A 21,515-nucleotide genomic window follows, 5' to 3' on the forward strand; every position below is an offset into this window, starting at 1 on the left:
CCCTTAATATGGATAAGTAGAGGCGTGGCTTCGGGCGTCAAGATGGCGGTCGCACTCTGAGAGTGCTCTGGACCCCTCCGTCATCCGCCCTCAGAAGCCGCCATCGAGAGGTCTACCATGCTGCCCTGGCCGCCCCTGTGAGCTCCTGGACCTCGGGGAGGCCTCCGGCGCTAGCGCTGGCTCAGTCCGAGCCGGGAGAGCTGTGAAGGCTGGATACGACCGGGTCGGTGGGTCTCCTAAGATGGCGGCCTCCTCCGGCGCCGGTGCCGTGTGCGGGGCTGGAGTGCCTGGGGCGAGCTGAAACCTGGTGCCCCCGGGGGACGGGAGAGCGACGAAGCCGGCGTTCTCCGTTGGTCCTCGGAGGGCCGGACTATGAGGTGCTGGACCCGTGGGCCCGGCGAGAGGCCCGGAGAGAGTGAGCCCCGGGAGAGGGGCTCCCCTGCCTGACTCGAGTGGACGTGGTCGGGCCCCTGGACAGGGGCTTGCCCGCTAAGAAGACCGCGCGGAGTGTCCTACGGAGGGCGTCTGGACCGGATTCTGCAGTCCGGAGCCCACGGGCCGGCTTGTGATACCCTGCCTATGCGAGGGGAGAGTAGCGAGGACGACGTGGAGGAGGTGAGCTGTGCGACTACGGGGACGTGACTGTGCGGCACGGCCGCTGATCCTGGGCGACCGGGGTGAAGTGGACGCCTGCGGCCCCCCCTGGTCCGCCCGCGCAGGAGCGCAGTTGCCCCTCACGCCAGAGAGGAGAGGAGGAGGGGAGAAGAGAGATCGGGGCCCCCCTCCCCATAAGTAAGCAGCGTAATGGGAACTCAGTAGGGCGCAGCGGGCCTGAACATTAAGGCTGTGCCCTGCGATTCACAATCCCTAATTTTAAAGAGACTCCCCAAAGGCTTGCCCCTATTCCTCAGCCGCAATTTTGATAAAGCACGCCAATAACCTCGGAGATGGGAATTTAATTGCGACGCGCTGGGGCTCGCGGATGGTCATCGAGCCCCACGACTTCCCGTCTTTCCAAAACTGTCTGATAGGAGAAGAAACCGGCCACGGGGTAATCCAGCTACACATGACTGAGTGGAAGCCAACAAATTCAAAGGTCCTTGACATATTTCGCTGGCACACCCTGTTGGGGCCCGACCGCTGTGTCTTCCCTGTAGATGCGCTTAGGGTGCTGAATTTGGACGGAAGAGCTGCATAATTCGATCTGGGTTCTCCATCCCCTCCCTCCGAGATAACATGGGGAAAGACAGAGCAAGTAAACACCCTCCACCCTCTCAACCAAAGATTGATCAATTTGCAACGCCAACAGGTCCGAGAGGGGGCGGAGAGACAGCCGTGGGGGACCCAACACCAGACGGAGTGAATGCCATCCTCCTGGCAATCCAGTCTTCGCAATCAGCTGTAGAGACTAAAATCGGAGAGGTGCGTGAGGAGATGGGCCTTATCAGGCAGGACCTCAGAAATGCGGCAAATCGGATCACTAACGTGGAGGGCAGAGTCTCCTGCAACGAAGACGAACTAGCTGACCTTAGAACCAAGGTGGCCCAGTTACAAACTCGAACAGCAGAATTACATAGCCGGGCAGAAGATGCGGAAAATCGATCGAGACGAAACAACCTACGTTTTGTAGGATTCCCGGAAGGCGCGGAAGAGAATAAAGCCACAGAATTTTTAGAGCAATGGATCAAAAGCTGGATGCCAGACCAATCTCTTTCACCTTGGTTTGCAGTGGAACGTGCGCACAGGGCCCTTGGTCCTCGCCCCCCTCCGGGCGGTCCAAAACGGGCGATGATTGCCCGAATCCTCAACTTTAGAGATCGTGACAATATCCTCAAAGAGGCGAGGCGCTCTGAAAATCTTCAGTGGGACAACTACAAAATCTTAGTATTTCCAGACTATACCCGGGAGGTCCAGGTCCGCCGCCGCTCATATGAGCAAGTGAAACAAAAACTTAGGGCGATGCAGCTTTCGTACATGCTCCTTTTTCCTGCGAGACTCAAAGTTATTATGGCAGACAAGGCGTACTTCTTCGATTCCCCGGAAGAGGCATGGGACTGGCTGACTGAGGAGGGAGTCGGGGCTCGGAGGGGCCCGGCGGCGCGAAGAGGGGAGCCCTTCCGGGGGGATCCCCCCCCCGCTGGTGGGCCCTGGCGGGGTCGTAAACGTACTAGGTCTCGAAGAGGAAGACGAGGACACTTGGACACTTCTGTGAACGGAGAGGCGGTGGGAGAGGCTGGCCCACAAATGGGAGGGTTGCCCGTTGAGTCTCCGACGGGACAGATTCAGGCGCAGGCCGAGGAGGAGGGCCGTCTGAGTCAATCCCCAGCGCTTGGCTGACGTGTTCCATGGAGCCCCGAATGGAGCGCATGGGGAAGTTTGGAGAGTCTGGTCCACCTTGAAGAAACCCGTGATGGGCTACAGCGGGGATACAGGCTCCCCTCAAGTACTGTAAAATATGGCTTGACTTCTAGTGAATAATTGTAAATGATCCGTCTTACTGGAGGGGTCCATCACTCCACTCCTATGGCAGTCCGTATGGCTGTCTTGTTTTGGTTGACGGTTAGGGCGACAGATGCTTCCTGGGTGGGAGTATGGGGTGGGGGGCGGTTTTGGGGGAGGAAGGTTAAGTTAGGGTTAGATAGTTGTATTTTGAGTATTGCGTTATTAAGTTTTAATTGGTCATTCCTTAGCCCACTGACTGGCATCCAAAGCTGTAAGACTCCTACGCAACCCACGTCTGGTCCGCATTGACACAAATCATTTCTTGGAATGTGAACGGGCTGCTAGATAAGATCAAGAGATCTGCAGTAATTAACACTCTCCGTAGATATTCCCCATTGGTAGCCCTATTGCAGGAAACACACCTCATGGGAACTAAATGCCCTATGTTGGCCCGAGGGGGATTTGATAGGGTCTATCACGCAGGCTTCTCTAGGGGATCAAGAGGGGTAGGTATCCTGCTTCATCGCTCACTACCCATGGTGGTAACATCTACGAGATCCGATCCACAAGGCAGATTCATAGTAGTCTCAGGACTACTTCGTGGCGTGACATTGAATCTTGTATGCGTATATGCCCCCCCAGCGGGATTTGACACCTTCTTATGTTCACTTCGACATGTGGTGGCGGGACTCCCCCAAGGAATCACAATAGTAGGAGGAGACTTTAATGCAGTTCTAGACCCTAGATTAGATGTGTCAGGAGATGTCACAGCGGGCAGGTCGGCCCGAGCCACAGGCCTTAAGAGTTGGGCAGACAGCTTAGGCCTATGTGAAGTGTGGAGAACTTGGCACCCTATGGAGCGTCAATATACGCACACGTCTGCTGCCCATCAGACACACTCTAGAATTGATCTAATATTTATGCCGGCCATGGACTTCTCCGGTGTCACGGGAGCAGAGATACTGTCCCGTGGGGTGTCGGATCACGCACCGGTGCGAGTCCGACTGGGAGGAGTAGACCTCACCAGGCGCCCGGTATGGCGCCTAAATGCTTGGCTCTTGCAAGATGAAGATTGTGTCCTCGAGATTAGAGATCGTCTCACGCAGTACTTTGAACTGAATGTGGGAACAGTCCAGTCGTCAGGCACGCTATGGGCTGCCTACAAGGCTACCTTGAGAGGGCAGGCTAAGTGCCTCTTGCGAGCACGTGAGCGCATTCGTGAGTCACGTGTGTCCGAGTTAGAAGCGGTAGCGTTAAAACTGGAACGCCAGCAAGCAGTCTTATCCGAAATCCCCACATTGAGGCAGCTCACCAGGGTCCGAGAAGAAGTTAAACACCTAACACTTGAGTCAGCGAAGCATATGTGGAGGGCATCGTCCGCCCGAATTTATGGCTGGGGGGACAAAAATGGGAAGCTCTTACACTGGTTGGCCACTCGACCCTTAGCTAACAGAATCATTCCCGAAATTAGAGATAACACAGGTACCCTTCACAAGACACCCATCGAGATTGCACAGAGTTTTGCTTCCTATTATGCATGCCTATACGCAGAACACCCCCGGCCTACGGTTGAAAAAGCTTCCCCCCTCCTAAACGACATAACACTCGCCAGAGTGTCTCAGGCGACTAGGGACAGGCTGGACGAAGCACTTGACCTAGCGGAAGTAACAAGTGCGATTGCCAGTCTGGCTTCAAGCAAGACACCAGGTCCGGATGGGTTTCCTGCGGAACTGTACAAGAAATGTAGTGACATTCTGGCCCCACACTTACTTGAGATGTATAGAGAAGCCAAGCAGAAAGGTCACTTCCCCTCAGGGATTGACCTTGCTACAATAGTAGTAATCCCGAAGACCCAGCCCCCATCGCCAAATTGCTCGGCTTATCGGCCTATCTCCCTCCTCAACACTGAGATCAAGGTGCTAGCCTTGATCCTTGCCAATAGATTAAAAGAGGCAATGCCCGTCTTGGTGCACCCTGACCAATGCGGCTTCATGCCTACGCGGAGCACCAGGCACTGTATTAGGCGTCTACATTTAGCCTTAGCACACCGTAAAATCCTGTCACACACCCCTCTAGCGCTGCTCCTACTTGATTTCGAGAAGGCCTTTGATACAGTGGATTGGTCCTATCTTGAACAAGTACTTATTAAAAACGGCCTTGGACCCAAGTTCCGAGGTCTTGTGGGACTGCTCTACTCTAATCCGACGGCTCAGGTCCAAGTAAACGGAGTGGTCTCAGGGGTGTTCCCGATCGGGCGTGGTACCAGACAAGGATGTCCACTATCCCCCTTACTCTTTGCATTAATAATAGAACCCCTGGCGAAGTTATTTCGAGAGGATCCTCTGATGGAAGGCTGGTCTTGGCCAGTGTGTCCAGAAGACCGTGTGGCACTTTATGCGGACGATGTCCTATTATACATAGCCAATCCGGCCAGGAGCGGTCCCCGTATCATGCAAATTCTGGATGTCTTCTCGGAGGCATCGGGTCTCGCCCTAAACCCCCAAAAATCCCTGTTGGTTCCGCTCCATCAATCTAGAGATTGTATGGACTGGCAACAAAGTATTCCAGTGCGAAGAAATAGCTTCAAATACCTGGGGGTGCATGTCGCAATGCTCCCTGAATTAGCATGGGAGCTCAATGTCACACCTTTAACCAGAAGAATCAAAGACGATCTTCAACGTTGGAAGGACCTTCCTCTTAATTTGCTGGGAAGAATCGCACTCTATAAGATGATGGCCCTTCCCAGACTTCTCTACCTCCTTCAAAACTATCCTAACCCTATCCCCATGAAATGGTTTAGAGACATGGACTCGCTAGCACGCCAATTTCTATGGAGTGGTACCCGTCCCCGGCTAGCGCTTAAAACCTGTCAGATAGATGTTAATGAAGGGGGCTTGGGAATGTCTAATGTCCATTACTACCACCTGGCGACGCAACTACTAGTGATCAACGACTGGTTGGGGGGGGGTTGGACAGATCCGGCGTACCGTCTGGAACTCCAGACATTGACCTACCCCAAGATCTTTGACGCCCTATATGGTGGTAAGATCACTCGTGAGACCCCTGGGGTGACAGGGGTGGTGCTGCAGGGATGGCGGACGGCTCAAAAGATCTCGGGATGGTGGGGACGCCTTACTCAGCAGACCCCACTGTGGCGGGGGACCTGCTTGGGCGAAGTTGTGGGTCTTGAGGGATTCCAGAAATGGGATATTATAGGCATCTCTACTCTGGGTGATGTATGGGAGGGCACGAGCATGCGTTCCTTTGAGGATCTCCAAGAAATCTTTGCACTAAATAAGACACAGTTCCACAAGTACCTCCAAGTACGACATGCCCTTCTGACGCAGGTCCAGCCAGGGAATAGCATACCCGTAAGCAGTCCTATGGAGAGGAGGGCTCTGATGGGGAATCTGGGTAGGGGAGGTGTCTCCCAGGTGTATCGCACATTAATCTCTACTACGGCCTGCTCCCTGGAGGAACTTCGTCAGAAATGGGAGGGATGGGTGGGCCCTCTTGAAGAGGAGGACTGGACTGAAGCTTTGGCAGCTCCCCACTCCCTGACTATGACGACACGTCTCCGACTAGTACAGACATATTATCTTCATACTGCTTACCTTGCACCCTCCAGATTGCACAGAGCAGGACTCCGGCCTACGGCTGATTGTCCCCGCTGTATGAGCCCTAAAGCTGATTTTTTCCATATGGTGTGGTCATGCTCGGTTATCAGTACATATTGGAAGATGATCTTGCGTGAGGTCTCGTTGATTCTGCAAGTTGACGTGGCGCTGACACCATTGACATCCCTATTAGGGGTTATGGGAGAATCGGGACTACGTAGAGCAGAACGTACCTGGCTGGGGGTGGCATGCCTAGTGGCCAAAAGAGACATCGTGGCGGACTGGAAAGCCACTATGGCTCCGGCCCTGACCAAATGGAGGAGGGGAATGGACTGGTGTGCCCAATGTGAAAAGCTCGTATATGAGGTTAGAGGGTGTCCGAGTAAGTATAACAAGATCTGGGGGAAGTGGGACGGAATGACATTTTAACCCCCTGGAATGCGGACCGACATAGTGGAAAGAAGAACCCTTACACACTCCACCAACTCCTTTGGAGGGAAATGAGACACATACGTGGCACGTTGGTATTGACATGTACCGTCTATCTACTCAAGGTGCTGTCTGGGGCTTTGGAGCTGACCACTGTTTGGTGCCCATTGGCGCCTTGTTACTTTATTTTTAGTATATAATTGTATTGTTTGTTTTGTATTACTTTATTTTATTGCAAAATCAATAAAAATTCGTTATAATATGGATAAGTAAAAGCAACTACCCCTAATAAATGGTGTTCATGGTGAGGCCTACAGGGACACAGGTGCCAGTGTCACTATAGTGATGGAAAACTGTTTGTCCCTGAGCAACACCTATTTGGTCATCAGTACCAAGAGACAGACGCCCATAACAACACTGGTCCAAAGAAGGTTGTGGTATCCACTGACTTACCAGTAGAGTGTCTCTTAGGCAATGATTTGGAAACTTCAGCTTGGGCTGAAGTAGAGTTGGAGGCCCATGTAGCCATGCTAGGTATTCCAGGGCATATCTTTGCTCTTACCAGGGCTCATACCAAGAAGCAAAGAGGACAGGGAAACTTGGATCCTGGAACAATGGACCAGGTGCTCCCAAAAACTAGGGGAAGGAAAGGTAAACCCTTGTCCACTATCCCTCCCTCTCCAGAAGATTCCCCTTTTGATGAAGAGGAGTCAACTCCCTGTGCAGAACTTACACCAGAGGAGCTTCAAGCTGACACAGCTGAGCTCTTGGGTGAAGGGGAGCCTGCTAGGGAGAAACTGAGTGTGGCACAGCAGACCTGTCCCACACTAGATGGTCTAAGACAGCAATCTGTCAAACAGCAAAATGGGGATATCACTGACTCACACAGAGTTTACTGGGAGAACAATCTCCTTTATACTGAGGCAAGGGACCCTAAACCTGGTGCTACCAGGATACTAGTCATCGCTTTACAATATAGGGAAATCCTCCTAACTCTGGCACATGATATTCCCTTGGCTGGACATTTGGGGCAAAGTAAAACATGGGACAGACTTGTTCCTCATTTTCACTGGCCTCATATATCAGAAGACACCAAGGAGTTTTGTTGCTCCTGTGTGACCTGCCAAGCCAGTGACGAGACTGGTGGCAACCCAAAGGCTCCCCTAATCCCACTGCCAGTAGTTGGTGTGCCCTTTGAGAGGGTATGGGTTGATATTGTTGGCCCGCTCGACCCTCCAACAGCTTCTGGTAATAGGTTAATCCTTGTGGTAATGGATCATGTCACTGGATACCCAGAAGCTATCTCTTTAAGGACCACTATAACACCTGCAATGGCAAAGGCCCTTCTGGGAATATTTTCGAGGGTGGGCTTCCCTAAGGATGTAGAATCAGACAGAGATAGTAGCTTCATGTCTGCATACCTCAAAGCTATGTGGAAGGCATGTGGGGTAACATACAAATTAACACCACACCCTATCATCCACAAACAAATGGGCTGGTTGAGAGATTTAACAAAACTCTCAAAGGCATGATCATGGGACTCTGAAAAACTCAGGAGGATATGGGATGTCCTCTTATGCCTCCTTTTTGCCTACGAGGTACCCCAAAAAGGAGAGGGCTACAGCCCATTTGAACTCCTCTTTGGTCACCCTGTTAGGGGTCCCCTTGCTTTTGTGAAAGAGGGGTGGGAGCAACCATTGAAGCCCCCAAAACAAGACATTGTGGACTATGTACTTGGCCTAAGATCCAGGATGGCTGAGTACATGAAAAAGGCTACTAAGAACCTTCAGGCCAGCCAAGAGCTTCAAAAACAATGGCATGACCAGAAGGCTGTCCTGACTAGGTACCACCCAGCACAGAAGGTGTGGGTTTTGGTCCCTGTGTCCCCAAGAGCACTCCAGGACAAATGGAGTGGACCCCATCTCATTTTGGAGGATAAAAGGTGAGGTCACCTATCTGGTAGACCTTGGCACTGCCAGAAATCCCCTTAGGGTACTTCATGTCAACAGCCTTAAACCTTACTATGATAGGGCAAATGTAACCCTACTAATGGCCACAGATGAGGGGCGGGAAGAAGAGAGAGAGACCCTCTCCCTGATCTCTTCTCCAACACTGAAGCTGACGGCTTAGTGGATGGAGTTGTGCTTGCAGACTGCACCACAGCAGAGCATAAGGAGGACTGCAAAAACATAACTAGGCCACTTTTCTGACCTCTTTTCACTCATACCTGGTACCACTACTTGGTGTGAGCATACCACTGATACTGGAGGCAGTTTACTTTCCAAAAGTAAGATTTATAGGCAGCCTGGCCATGTTAGAGATTGTATTGAATCTGAGGTGCATAAATCTTGGACCTATGAGTTATTAGGCCCTCTGAAAGCCCCTGAGCCAGGCCAGTGGTGCTTGTCCCCAAACCTCATAACAAAGAAGGAAAGAGAAAGATGTGGTTTTGTGTGGACCATAGAGGACTTAATACTGTAACTAAAACAGATGCTCACCCTATACCCAGGCCAGATAAGCTCATAGATACACTGGCCTCTGCCAAGGATCTAAGCACCTTTGATTTGACTGCAGGGTATTGGCAGATCAAGTTATCAGAGTATGCTAAGCCAAAGACTGCATTTTCATCTATAGGAGGGCATTATAAGTTCACAGTTATGCCCTTTGGTTTGAAAAATAGACCTGCCACTTTCCAAAACTGGTAAATACAGTCCTCCATGGTTTAGAAGCTTTTAGTGCAGCATACTTAGATGACATTGCTGTATTTAGTTCTAACTGGGATGACCACCTGGTCCACCTGTGGAAAGTTTTGGATCCCCTGCAAAAGGCAGGCCTAACTATCAACGCTTCAAAGTGCCAGATAAGGCCTGGGAAAGTGGTTTATCTAGGCCACCTGGTAGGTGGAGAACAGATTGAACCACTACAGGGGAAGATCCAGACAATAATGGACTGCGTTACCCCTACTACTCAGACCCAGGTCAGAGCCTTTCTAGGTCTAACTGGGTATTGCAGGAGGTTCATTAAGAACTATGGCTCCATTCTTGCCCCTCTTAGTGACCTCACTTCCACAAAAGTGCCTTAAAAGGTATTGTGGACAGCCACCTGGCAGAAAGCTTTTGAGGAGCTTAAGCAGGTTATGTGTACTGTGTAGAAGGCTGGCCTGGCTTACAGTGGGTACCTTGTGGTACTTACACCCTGTGCCAGGTCCAGGTATCCCTTATTAGTAGTATAGAGGTGTTTCTAGCAGCTTAGGCTGATAGGAGGTAGCTATGACGAAGCTTAGGCTGAACTAGGAGACATGCAAAGCTCCTACTATACCACTTATATCAGATGGCACAATATCATAAGAAAACACAATACTCAGAGTTACTAAAAATAAAGGTACTTTATTTTTATGACAATATGCCACAAGTATCTCAGTGAGTACCCTCAGTAAGAAGGTAAGTAATATACACAAGTTATATGTACACAAACCCAAAACAGGTAAGAGTCAGAAAAGTAATGCAAATAGTGTAGAATTACAATAGGTTGCAAGAGGCAAGCATAGGTCTAGGGGCAACACAAACCATATACTCCAAAAGTGGAATGTGAATCACAAATGGACCTCAGACCTATGGGAGCTGGTAGAGGGTCGCTGGGACTGTAAGAAAACAGTCAGGGTGTCTAAGATACCCCACCCCAAGACCCTGAAAAGTAGGAGTAAAGTCCCCCTACTACCCAAATAGGACCCAATAGTCGTGATAGGGGTATTCTGCAAGAACCACAAACACCAGCAAAGCACTGAAGACGTATTCCTGGACCTGAGGACCTGTGAGGCAAGGGGACCAAGTCCAAGAGTCGCGATAGTGTCCAGGGGGGACAGAAGCCCAGGAAACCCCGGATGAAGGTGCAAGAAGGCTGCCTCTGGGTGGAAGAAGCCGAAGATTCTGCAGCAACGAAAAGGGCTAGGAACTTCTCCTTTGGATGGAAGATGTCCCATGGCGTGCTAGATGTTGCAGAAGTGTGTCCACGCAGAAATACCGGGAACAAGCCTTGCTAGCTGCAAGGGTCGCGATAGAGGTTTTTGGGTGCTGCTGGGGACCAGGAAGTCGCCCCTTGGAGGAGACAGAGGGGCGCTCAGCAACTCAGAGAGCCCCCACAGAAGCAGGCAGCACCCGCAGAAGTACCGGAGCAGGCACTTAGAAGATTTGTTAAGCGGAGCTGACTCAGAGTCACAAAGGAGGGTCCCACAACGTCGGAGTCCAACTCAGAGGGTTGAGCACTGCAGGACGGAGTGCTGGGGACCCAGGCTAGGCTGTGCACAAAGCAATCCTTGGAGAAGTGCACAGAAGCCGGAGCAGCTGCAAATCACGCAGTACACAGGTTTGCAGTCTAGAGGGGGAGGCAGGGACTTACCTCCACCGAACTTGGACTGAAGGATCACTGGACTGTGAGGGTCACTTGGATATAGCTCCTGTGTTCCAGGGAACACGCTCGTCAGGATGAGAGGGGAACCCAGAGGACCGGTGATGCAGTCTTTTGGTGCCTGCCTTAGCGGCGGGAATTTTCCATCGACCCACATGAGTTTTCTTCTTGGCTTCCAACGCATGGTGAAGGCAGACAGCCCCCAGAGCATGCACCACCAGGAAACAGTCAAGAAAGCCGGCAGGATGAGGCGCTACAATGTTGCTGGTAGTCGTCTTGCTACTTTCTTGCGGTTATGCAGGCGTCCTGGGGCAGTCAGCGGTCGATCCTTGGCAGAAGTCGAAGAGGGAAGTGCAGAGGAACTCTGGTGAGGTCTTGCATTCGTTATCTCAAGAATACCACAGAGGAGAGACCCTAAATAGCCAGAAAAGGAGGTTTGGCTACCAAGAGAGGTTAGAGCCTATCAGAGGGGGTCTCTGACATCACCTGCTGGCACTGGCCACTCAGAGCAGTCCAGTGTGCCCCCAACACCTCTGTTTCCAAGATGGCAGAGGTCTGGGACACACTGGAGGAGCTCTGGGCACCCCCCTTTCCTTTGTCCAGTTTCGCACTAGAGCAGGGCTGGGGGATCCCTGAACCGATGTAGATTAGCTTATGCAGAGATGGGCACCATCTGTGCCCATCAAAGCATTTCCAGAGGCTAGGGGAGGCTACTCCTCCTCAGCCCTTCACACCTATTTCCAAAGGGAGAGGGTGTAACACCCTCTCTCATAGGAAATCGTTTGTTCTGCCTTCCTGGGCCGGGGCTGCCTGGACCCCAGGAGGGCAGAATCCTGTCTGAGGGGTTGGCAGCAGCAGTAGCTGCAGTGGAAACCCCGGAAAGGCAGTTAGGCAGTACCCGGGATCTGTACTAGAGACCCGGGGGATCATGGAATTGTCACCACCAATACCAGAATGGTATTGGGGTGACAATTCCATGATCTTAGACATGTTACATGGCCATGTTCGGAGTTAACATTGTGACACTATACATAGGTAGTGACCTATGTGTAGTGCACGCGTGTAATGGCGTCCCTGCACTCACAAAGTCCCGGGAATTTGCCCTGAACGATGTGGGGCCACCTTGGCTAGCGCCAGGGTGCCCACACACTAAGTAACTTGGCACCCAACCTTCACCAAGTGAGGGTTAGACATATAGGTGACTTACAAGTTACTTATGTGCAGTGAAAAATGGCTGTGAAATAACGTGGACGTTATTTCACTCAGGCTGTAGTGGCAGGCCTGTGTAAGAATTGTCTGAGCTCCCTATGGGGGGCAAAAGAAATGCTGCAGCCCATAGGGATCTCCTGGAACCCCAATACCCTGGGTACCTAAGTACCATATACAAGGGAATTATATGGGTGTACCAGTGTGCCTATGAGAATTGGTAAATTTAGTCACTAGCCTGCAGTGACAAATTTAGAAAGCAGAGAGCGCATAAACACTGAGGTTCTGGTTAGCAGAGCCTCAGTGATACGGTTAGGCACCACACAGGAACACATACAGGGCACATACTATGAGCACTGGGGTCCTGCCTAGCAGGATCCCAGTGACACAAGGGCTAAAACAAACATACATATAGTGAAAATGGGGGTAACATGCCAGGCAAGCTGGTACTTTCCTACATACTGCACCTGTCCAAAAAAGCCCAAATTACTCAAAATAATCCATTGTCCAGACAGATGCTTCTGAACTGGGGGTTGGGGTAGTGTTATCACAACTGAAGTCAGAGGACCAGGATCAACATGATGCTTTTACCAGGAGGTTGACCCCTACAGAAAAGTGATGGTCAGACATAGAGAGAGAGGCCTTTGCTGTGGTCTGGGCTTTGAAGAAGTTGAGACCATACTTATTTGGGGCTCACTTCATTGTTCAGACAGACCACAAACCTCTCTTATGGTTAAAACAGATGAAAGGTGAAAACCCTAAATTAATGAGGTGGTCCATTTCCCTACAGGGGATGGACTTTAAAGTGGAACACAGACCTGGGAGCAATTACTCCAATGCAGATGGACTCTCCAGATATTTCCACTTCGACAATGAAGACTCATCTGGGCAAGGTTAGCCTTATTGTCCCTTGTTTTGTAAGAGGGGGAGTGTAGGAAAGTACCATCTTTCTTTGCATGTTACCCCCAATTCCTGTATGTTTTGCCTGTCTCACTGGGATCCTGCTAGCCAGGACCCCAGTGCTCACAGTTTGCGGCCTAATCTGTGTGATGTCAGTAGTGCTTAACTGTGTCACTGAAGTTATGCTAACCAGAACTCCAGTGCTTATTCTCTCTCTACTTACCAAATTAGTCACTATAGTTTAGTGACATCATATTCCAATTCCGAATGGCACACTGCGCCCCCTTATAAGTCCCTAGTATATGGTACCTAGGTATTCAAGGCATTGGGATTCCAGGAGGTCCACTGCAGCCTGAGTGAAATAGTGCACATACTATTTCACAGCCATTTTCACTGCACTTAAGTAACTTATAAGTCACCTATATGTCTAGCCTTCATTTAATGAAGGTTAGGTGCAAAGTTACTAAGTGTGTGGGCACCCTTGTACTAGCAAAGGTGCCCCCACGCTGTCCAGGGCCAATTCCCCGGACTCCATGAGTGCGGGGACACCATTACACATGTGCACTACATATATGTAGCTTCACAATGGTAACCCTGAATATGGGCATGTGAGGTGTCTAAGATCATGGAATTGTCCCCCCATTTTCAAATCTGGTATGGGGGGGGCAACTCCATGCATCCTGGGGCTCCACCATGGACCGCCAGTACTGCCAATACAGCTCTCTGAGGTTTTCACTGCAGCCCCAGCTGCTTCCACCTCACAGACAGGTTTCTGCCCTCCTGGGGACTGAGCAGCTCAATCCCAGGAAGGCAGAACAATGCATTTCCTTTGGGAGGAGGGTGTTACACCCGCTCCCTTTGGAAATAGGTGTTACAAGCTTGGGGGGTAGCCTTCCAGAGCCTCTGGAAATGCTTTGAAGGTAACAAACTGTGCCCTCCTTGCATACACCAATCTACACCTGTTCAGGGATCCCCAGTCCCTGCTCTGGCGCAAAACTGGACAAAGGAAAGGGGAGTGACCACTCCCCTCTCCATCGCCACCCCAGGGTTGGTGCCCAGAGCTCCTCCAGTGTGTCCCTGGCATTAGCCATCTTGGATTCCAAGGTGTGGGGCACTCTGGAGGACTCGGAGTGGCCAGTGCCAGCAGGTGACATCAGAGACCGCACCTGATAGGTGCATACCTGGGTAAGTAGCCAATTTCCCTCTCAGGGCTATTTAGGGTCTCTCCTCTGGGAGTTTACTCGGATTCAGTTTGCAAGACTCCTCCAGGAATCCTCTGCTTCAGCTTCTGACTGTCGGATCAACCGCAGCCTGCTCCAGGAACCACTGTAACTGCAACAAAGTATCCAGGAAGGCTACTGTAACCTGCAACTTCAGCTCCAGCCAGCTTCTGCAACAGTTTCCAAGGTGTGCACGCTCTGAGGACTGCCTGTCTTCATACTGCACCAGAAGAACCGAAGGAATCTCCCATGGAGTTACGGAATCACTTCCCTGCTTCGGCAGGCACCTTTCTACAATGATGACCAGTACTCTGGGACTCCTCTACTGACGACGAGCATGCTCCCTGGAACACAGGTGTTGAACCGACGTGACCCAGACTGTCCTAAGGTCCAGCTGTCCAAATTTGGTGGAGGTAAAAGCTTGCCTCCCCATGCTGCGACAGTACCCCTGTGCACTGCGTCTTCTTCAGCTCTTTGGACTTTTGTGCACTTCTTCCAAGATTCCTAGGTGCACAGTGTATCCCGGTCCCCCAGCACTCCAACCTGCAACGCACAACTCGCTGAGTTGTTCTCCGGCGGCGTGGGACCTTCTTTTGTTGTGCTGCACCAACTCCATTTTGCATCTTCTTTGTCCCTTTGTCCTGGGATTCCCGTGGGTGCTGCCTGGTCTTCTGTGGGCTCTCTCCAGTGTTGGGAGCCCCCTGTGCCTCCTCAGTCCGAGTTGAGGCCCCCAGGTCCTTCATGGGTCAAGACAGTCCCATTTTGACGCAAATTGCAACCTCTCTTGAACGAAGGGTTGCTGGACGAATCGGGCGACGCAAACCACCTGCATCCAACATCTCGACGTGGGACAACACCTGCATCACGCAGAAACCCACAGCCATCTTCTTTAGTGCTCCTCTTCAGACTTCTTCTAACCGGAGAGCCCACTTTTGCACCATTTTCTAGGTTGGCAGGGGCTCCTGTCCTTCCTGGAATCTTCTGTGACTTCTGGACTTGGTCTCACCTCTTCACATGTCTTCAGGTTCAGGAATCCACCATTTGTTGATTGCAGTCTTGCTTGGTTCTTGCAAAGTCTCTTATCACAACTTGTAGTGTGTCTTGACAAGGCTTTGGGAGTTGATCACTAAGAATGAGGTTATGTAGTTGGTGTCTCGTTGCCTTAGTTGCTAAATCTGCCGACAATAAGAAAATCAATACCTGATCCCTCACACTACCCCACAAAGGTTCTTGGAAACAAACCATTCATAGTGCTAACCTCATTAGCAAAGCACATATTACATTTCATCAACGAACAATTAATAATATTCCCAAATACATTGTGAGCAAGATGAATTAAAACATTCCCTTCAATGTCAGTTAAACCACAAGCATCTTTGTACACAGGAGGGCAAAGGCGAACATTAAAATCACCCCCTCATAACCGACCCAGCTCACTACCTCTTCTGGGGTAGAATGCATAAAATCAAAGTCTAGCTTCAACAGAACACAGCCTTTATCTGCCGCTGGGATATTATTATAAAAGGTACGGATGCCTAGTCGATATCCTGACCCAAATTCCAGGACAAGGACCTGATAAAATGGTGTACTAACTTCATGTAAGACAAGTTTGCATTGACCAAAGTCTAGATGTAAATCGCCAAGCCCCACCTAGGTCGGCCAGATGTAGAGGAAATTCCAGTTAAGTGAAACGTTTTAAAACCGTAAATATGTACAGGGGACACAGTCCACGTTTCCTGGAAACATAATATCGTGAAGGAGCTCACAAAGTGTGTCCATGTCTGGTTATCAATTTTCCGCAAAGCAAAAGGGAGAAATCTGGAGTATTTCCACTTTTGTTGTCACGATCGGATGTTAATTCATAACCCCTTGACAGTCGGGCTGGTGTTATGTCGCCATTTTTGCGAGTGAGGCTGCTATCAGCTTTCTGAATCCAATGGATGTCCGCTGCGGTGGTGACTTGTTTGACAAAAAAAATTGAGAGAGTGCAGTCATAAAATGTCTTGATCTGACTCTCAAGCTATATTCAACAGCAAAGAAGACCCTGCTGTGCAAGATCGCTTTTCACTGGAGTTGCCGGGAGAAGCACTATTGTACTTGGAAGGGGCATGCTGTGCAGCTCCCCATGGTTTCATATATTTTGGACAGTTTGGGGGGCTTTTGAGCCCATTACGTCAATTTCTATCAGCTGTGTTTGAGAGGTGACTTGAATGCGGAGTTCAAATAGTAGGGATTGTGTTACACAACCTGTGTCGAACGTCAGCTCCGACTCCGAGCTCTTCCTGGACCTCTAAGGATCTCGAAACAGACGGTATTTTTATCTTAAAAGGGAGACAGCCCTACCTGGGCTGCTTCAAAAGGAACACTTATGGAATCATTAAGAGTATTAATGCAGGTCTGCTAACTGGTATACTCATACATTTGGTATTAAAAAATCACTGCATGTCGTCCATGTAAATTTGTTCATGAGGACAATGAATCACGCGACTCAACTGGAACCAGAACCACGTTTCTCAGCGTGAGCTTAGTAGAGCTGTTTTTCAAACTACGCACATGCGATGCAGTAGTTCAAAACATGTTAGCGGTTTCTGTGTAGAATGCATATTAGTAAATTCAGGAGACTAATTTCAGACGCGGATAAAATGCTCTAAATGAGGATCTAAGCCTTAGATCCTTAGTAAGGCATACAGAAAAAAATAAACACAAACCCAAAAAAGCAAATATAGATGCACTCACCTCATCTGAACGCTGTTGAGACATTTCTCTACTAAATGCGGTTGCTTTTACCAGCTGGAAGGCTGTTACGTTGCTCTTCAAAAATCGACGAGTCCAGAGTATTGAAGCGCACAACGATCCCGTGATCACGTTTTTTTTTTTTTGTATAAATAGAATGCGCATGCCCAGAACATGAGACGTACGTACCGATATACCAATTTGCTATTAGACTGTCTTAAGGTTTGCAATTCGTTCGTGTGCTTCACTCTTTAAGCAGTGCTTCCCAAACTTTTTAGATACCACGACCCACTTTTCAGTACCGCAAAATTTCGCGACCCACCTTATGGATATGGATATACGATTTTATTAGGTAAAGATGCATCGTGTTTTTTAAATAGTACATTTTCCATTGAAATGGTCTCTTTAGTGCTTTTAACCCCTTCGCTGCCAGGCCTTTTCCCCTCCTGTGCCGAGCCTTTTTTTGGCTATTTGGGGCAGTTCGTGCTTAGGCCCTCATAACTTTTTCTTCACATAAGCTACCTATGTCAAATTTGCGTCCTTTTTTTTCCAACATCCTGGGGATGCTAGACGTACCCAGACTTTGTGGGTTCCCCTGAAGGAGACCAAGAAATTATCCAAAATACAGCGAAAAAATCGTTTTTTTTTTTAAATTGGAAAAAAGGGCTGCAGAAGAAGGCTTGTGTTTTTCCCCTGAAAATGGCATCAACAAAGGGTTTGCGGTGCTAAAATCACCATCTTCCCAGCTTTCAGGAACAGGCAGACTTGAATCACAAAACCCCATTTTTCAACACAATTTTGGCATTTTACTGGGACATACCCTATTTTTACTATTTTTTGCACTTTCAGCCTCCTTCCAGTTAGTGACAGAAATGGGTGTGATACCAATGCTGGACCCCAGAAACCTAAACATTTCTGAAAAGTAGACAAAATTCTGAATTCAGCATGGGGTCATTTGTGTAGATCCTACAAGGGTTTCCTACAGAAAATAAAAGCTGAAATAAAAAAAATGTGAAATTGAGGTGAAAGAAAAACAGCAATTTTTCTCCACGTTTTACTCTAACTTTTTCCTGCAATGTCTGATTCTCAAAAGCAATATACCGTTACGTTTGCTGGACTCTTCTGGTTGCAGGGATATATAGGGCTTCTAGGTTCATCAAGAACTATAGGTACCCAGAGCCAATAAAGGAGTTGCACCTTGCAATGGGTTTTCATTGTATACCGGGCACACAGCAATTAATTTGGTGAAATATAAAACGTGAGAAATAGGTATCAAGAAAACCTTTGTATTTCCAAAATTGCACCAGATAAGGTGTTGAGAAGCAGTGGTTATTTGCACATCTCTGAATTCCGGGGTGCCCATACTAGCATGTGAATAACAGGGCATTTCTCAAATAGACGTCTTTTTTACACACTGTCTTACATTTGGAAGGAAAAAATGTAGAGAAAGACAAGGGGCAATAACACTTGTTTTGCTAGTCTGTGTTCCCTCAAGTCTCCCGATACAAATGGTACCTCACTTGTGTGAGTAGGCCTAATGCTCGCAACAGGAAACGCAACGTGGACACGTCACATTTTTACACTGAAATCTGATGTGTTTCTTGCAAAGTGCCTAGCTGTAGATTTGGGCCACTAGCTCAGCCGTCACCTAGGGAAACCTACCAAACCTGCACATTTTTGAAAACTAGACACCTAGGGGAATCTAAGATGGGGTGACTTGTGGGGCCCTCACCAGGTTCTGTTACCCAGAATCCTTTGCAAACCTCAAAATTTGTCCAAAAAAACACTTTTTCCTCAAATTTCGGTGACAAAAAGTTCTGGAATCTGAGAGGAGCCACAAATTTCCTTTCACCCAGCGTTCCCCCAAGTCTCCCGATAAACATCGTACCTCACTTGTGTGTGTAGGCCTAGTGCCCGTGACAGGATATGCCCCAAAACACAATGTGGGGACACATTACATTTTCCCAAAGAAAACAGACCTGTTTTTTTGTAAAGTGCCTAGCTGTGGATTTTGGCCTCTATCTCAGCCGGCACCTAAGAAAACCTACCAAACCTGTGTATTTTTGAAAACTAGACACCTACTGGAATCCAAGATGGGGTGACTTGTGGGGCTCTCACCAGGTTCTGTTACCCAGAATCCTTTGCAAACCTCAAAATTTGGCCAAAAAAACTCTTTACCTCACATTTCGGTGACAGAAAGTTCTGGAATCTGAGAGGAGCCACACATTTCCTTCCACCCAGCGTTCCCCCAAGTCTCCCGATAAAAATGGTACCTCACTTGTGTGGGTAGGCCTAGCGCCCGTGGCAGGATATGCCCCAAAACACAACGTAGACACATCACATTTTCCCAAAGAAAACAGACCTGTTTTTTGCAAAGTGCCTAGCTGTGGATTTTGGCCTCTATCCCAGCCGGCACCTAGGAAAACCTACCAAACCTGTGTATTTTTGAAAACTATACACCTAGGGGAACCCAAGATGGGGTGATTTGTGGGGCTCTCACCAGGTTCTGTTACACAGAATCCTTTGCAAACCTCAAAATTTGGCCAAATAAACACTTTTTCCTCACATTTCGGTGACAGAAAGTTCTGGAATCTGAGAGGAGCCACAAATTTCCCTCCACCCAGCGTTCCCCCAAGTCTCCCGATAAAAATGGTACTTCGCTTATGTGGGTAGGCCTAGCACCCGTGACAGGATATGCCCCAAAACACAACGTAGACACATCACATTTTCCCAAAGAAAACAGACCTGTTTTTTGCAAAGTGCCTAGCTGTGGATTTTGGCCTCTATCTCAGCCGGCACCTAGGAAAACCTACCAAACCTGTGTATTTTTGAAAACTAGACAACTAGGAGAATCCAAGATGTGGTGACTTGTGGGGCTCTCCCCAGGTTCTGTTACCCAGAATCCTTTGCAAACCTCAAAATTTGCCAAAAAAACACTTTTTCCTCTCATTTTGGTGACAAAAAGTTCTGGAATATGAGAGGAGCCACAAATTTCCTTCCACCCAGCGTTCCCCAAGTCTCTAGATAAAAATGGTACCTCACTTGTGTAGGTAGGCCTAGAGCCCGTGACAGGATATGCCCCAAAACACAACGTAGACACATCACATTTTCCCAAAGAAAACAGACCGGTTTTTTTTTGCAAAGTGCCTAGCTATGGAGTTTGGCCTCTAGCTCAGCCGGCACCTAGGAAAACCTACCAAACCTGTGCATTTTTGAAAAGTAGACATCTAGGGGAATCCAAGATGGGGTGACTTGTGGGGCTCTTCCCAGGTTCTGTTACCCAAAATCCTTTGCAAATCTCAAAATTTGGCCAAAAAACACTTTTCCCTCACATTTCGGTGACAGAAAGTTCTGGAATCTGAGGGGAGCCACAAATTTCCTACCACCCAGCTTTCCGCCAAGTCTCCCGATAAAAATGTTACCTCACTTGTGTAGTTGGGCCAAGTGCTTGTAACAGGGAAGAGCCAAAAACATGTCGAAATTGAGAAGGAACCAAAGCGGGTCCAAAAGGGCAGTTTGAAAAAAAAAACATTTTGAGGCTGACAAGTGCAACAGAATTTCTATCAATATAGATGAGACAATGCTGGGTGGTAGGAATTTTGTGGATTCCTGCAGATTCCCGAAGGTTCCATCACAAAATTGTGGGGAAAATGTGTGATTTCCAGCAAAGTTGGAGGTTTGCAGGGCATTGTGGGTAAGAAAATGGTGCGGGGTGCCTGTGTAGCACACCACCCTGGAATCACCCAGATGTTCCATTTTCAGATGTGTCTAGGTCTCGTGGATTTTTCTACATGGCAGAGTCCCAAAGTCCATAAAGTGCAGCCCTCACCATTCCAAGTGGGACGATTTTGAGAGTTAGCTAAGCTCTCATGGCCCAAATGTAAAACGAAAACCGAAAATAATCAAATGTCCTCTTGCTTGCCGTGGGAAAAGATTTTTTAGTGTGCGGGGAGAGCTGAGAGACTGTTACCCCTTCAGTTGGGGTGGGGGCATAACCAGGCCCATACTGGTTGGTAGCCATCACCCCACTATTGGTGGTTTGGGTTCCCTTTGAAAGGGTAGGGGTTGACATAGTTGGTCCCTTTGACTCTCCTACTGCTTCAGGCAATATGTTTATCTTGGTGCTAGTGGACCATGCCACAAGATATCCTGAAGCTATTCCTCTAAGGACCACTTGTGAGAAAGTAGTTTCTTTCTAGCCTTGTTACCCCGACTTTTGGCCTGTTTGTGAGTATATGTCAGGGTGTTTTCACTGTCTCACTGGGATCCTGCTACCCAGGGCCCAGTGCTCATAGTGAAAACCCTATGTTTTCAGTATGTTTGTTATGTGTCACTGGGACCCTGCTAGCCAGGACCCCAGTGCTCATAAGTTTGTGGCCTATATGTATGTGTTCCCTGTGTGATGCCTAACTGTCTCACTGAGGCTCTGCTAATCAGAACCTCAGTGGTTATGCTCTCTCTTTCCAAATTGTCACTAACAGGCTAGTGACCAATTTCACCAATTCACATTGGCATACTGGAACACCCTTATAATTCCCTAGTATATGGTACTGAGGTACCCAGG

At 49.0% G+C, this 21,515-nt stretch overlaps 1 protein-coding gene across 1 annotated transcript in view; it reads right to left on the bottom strand.

Annotated features, from left to right (window-relative positions):
* The window catches only part of LOC138296107 (zinc finger protein 879-like), a 532,771-nt gene extending 515,686 nt beyond the window's left edge, over positions 1-17,085 (bottom strand). Inside the window, exon 1 of the mRNA XM_069234965.1 lies at positions 16,955-17,085. Coding sequence (XP_069091066.1) covers positions 16,955-16,978 — 24 coding nt within the window. The 5' untranslated portion in view covers positions 16,979-17,085. The remainder of the gene's footprint in view (positions 1-16,954) is intronic.
* Positions 17,086-21,515: the final 4,430 nt, after the last annotated feature.

The sequence above is a fragment of the Pleurodeles waltl genome, chromosome 5 (genome assembly GCF_031143425.1).
Source record: "Pleurodeles waltl isolate 20211129_DDA chromosome 5, aPleWal1.hap1.20221129, whole genome shotgun sequence".
Lineage (NCBI taxonomy): Eukaryota > Metazoa > Chordata > Amphibia > Caudata > Salamandridae > Pleurodeles > Pleurodeles waltl.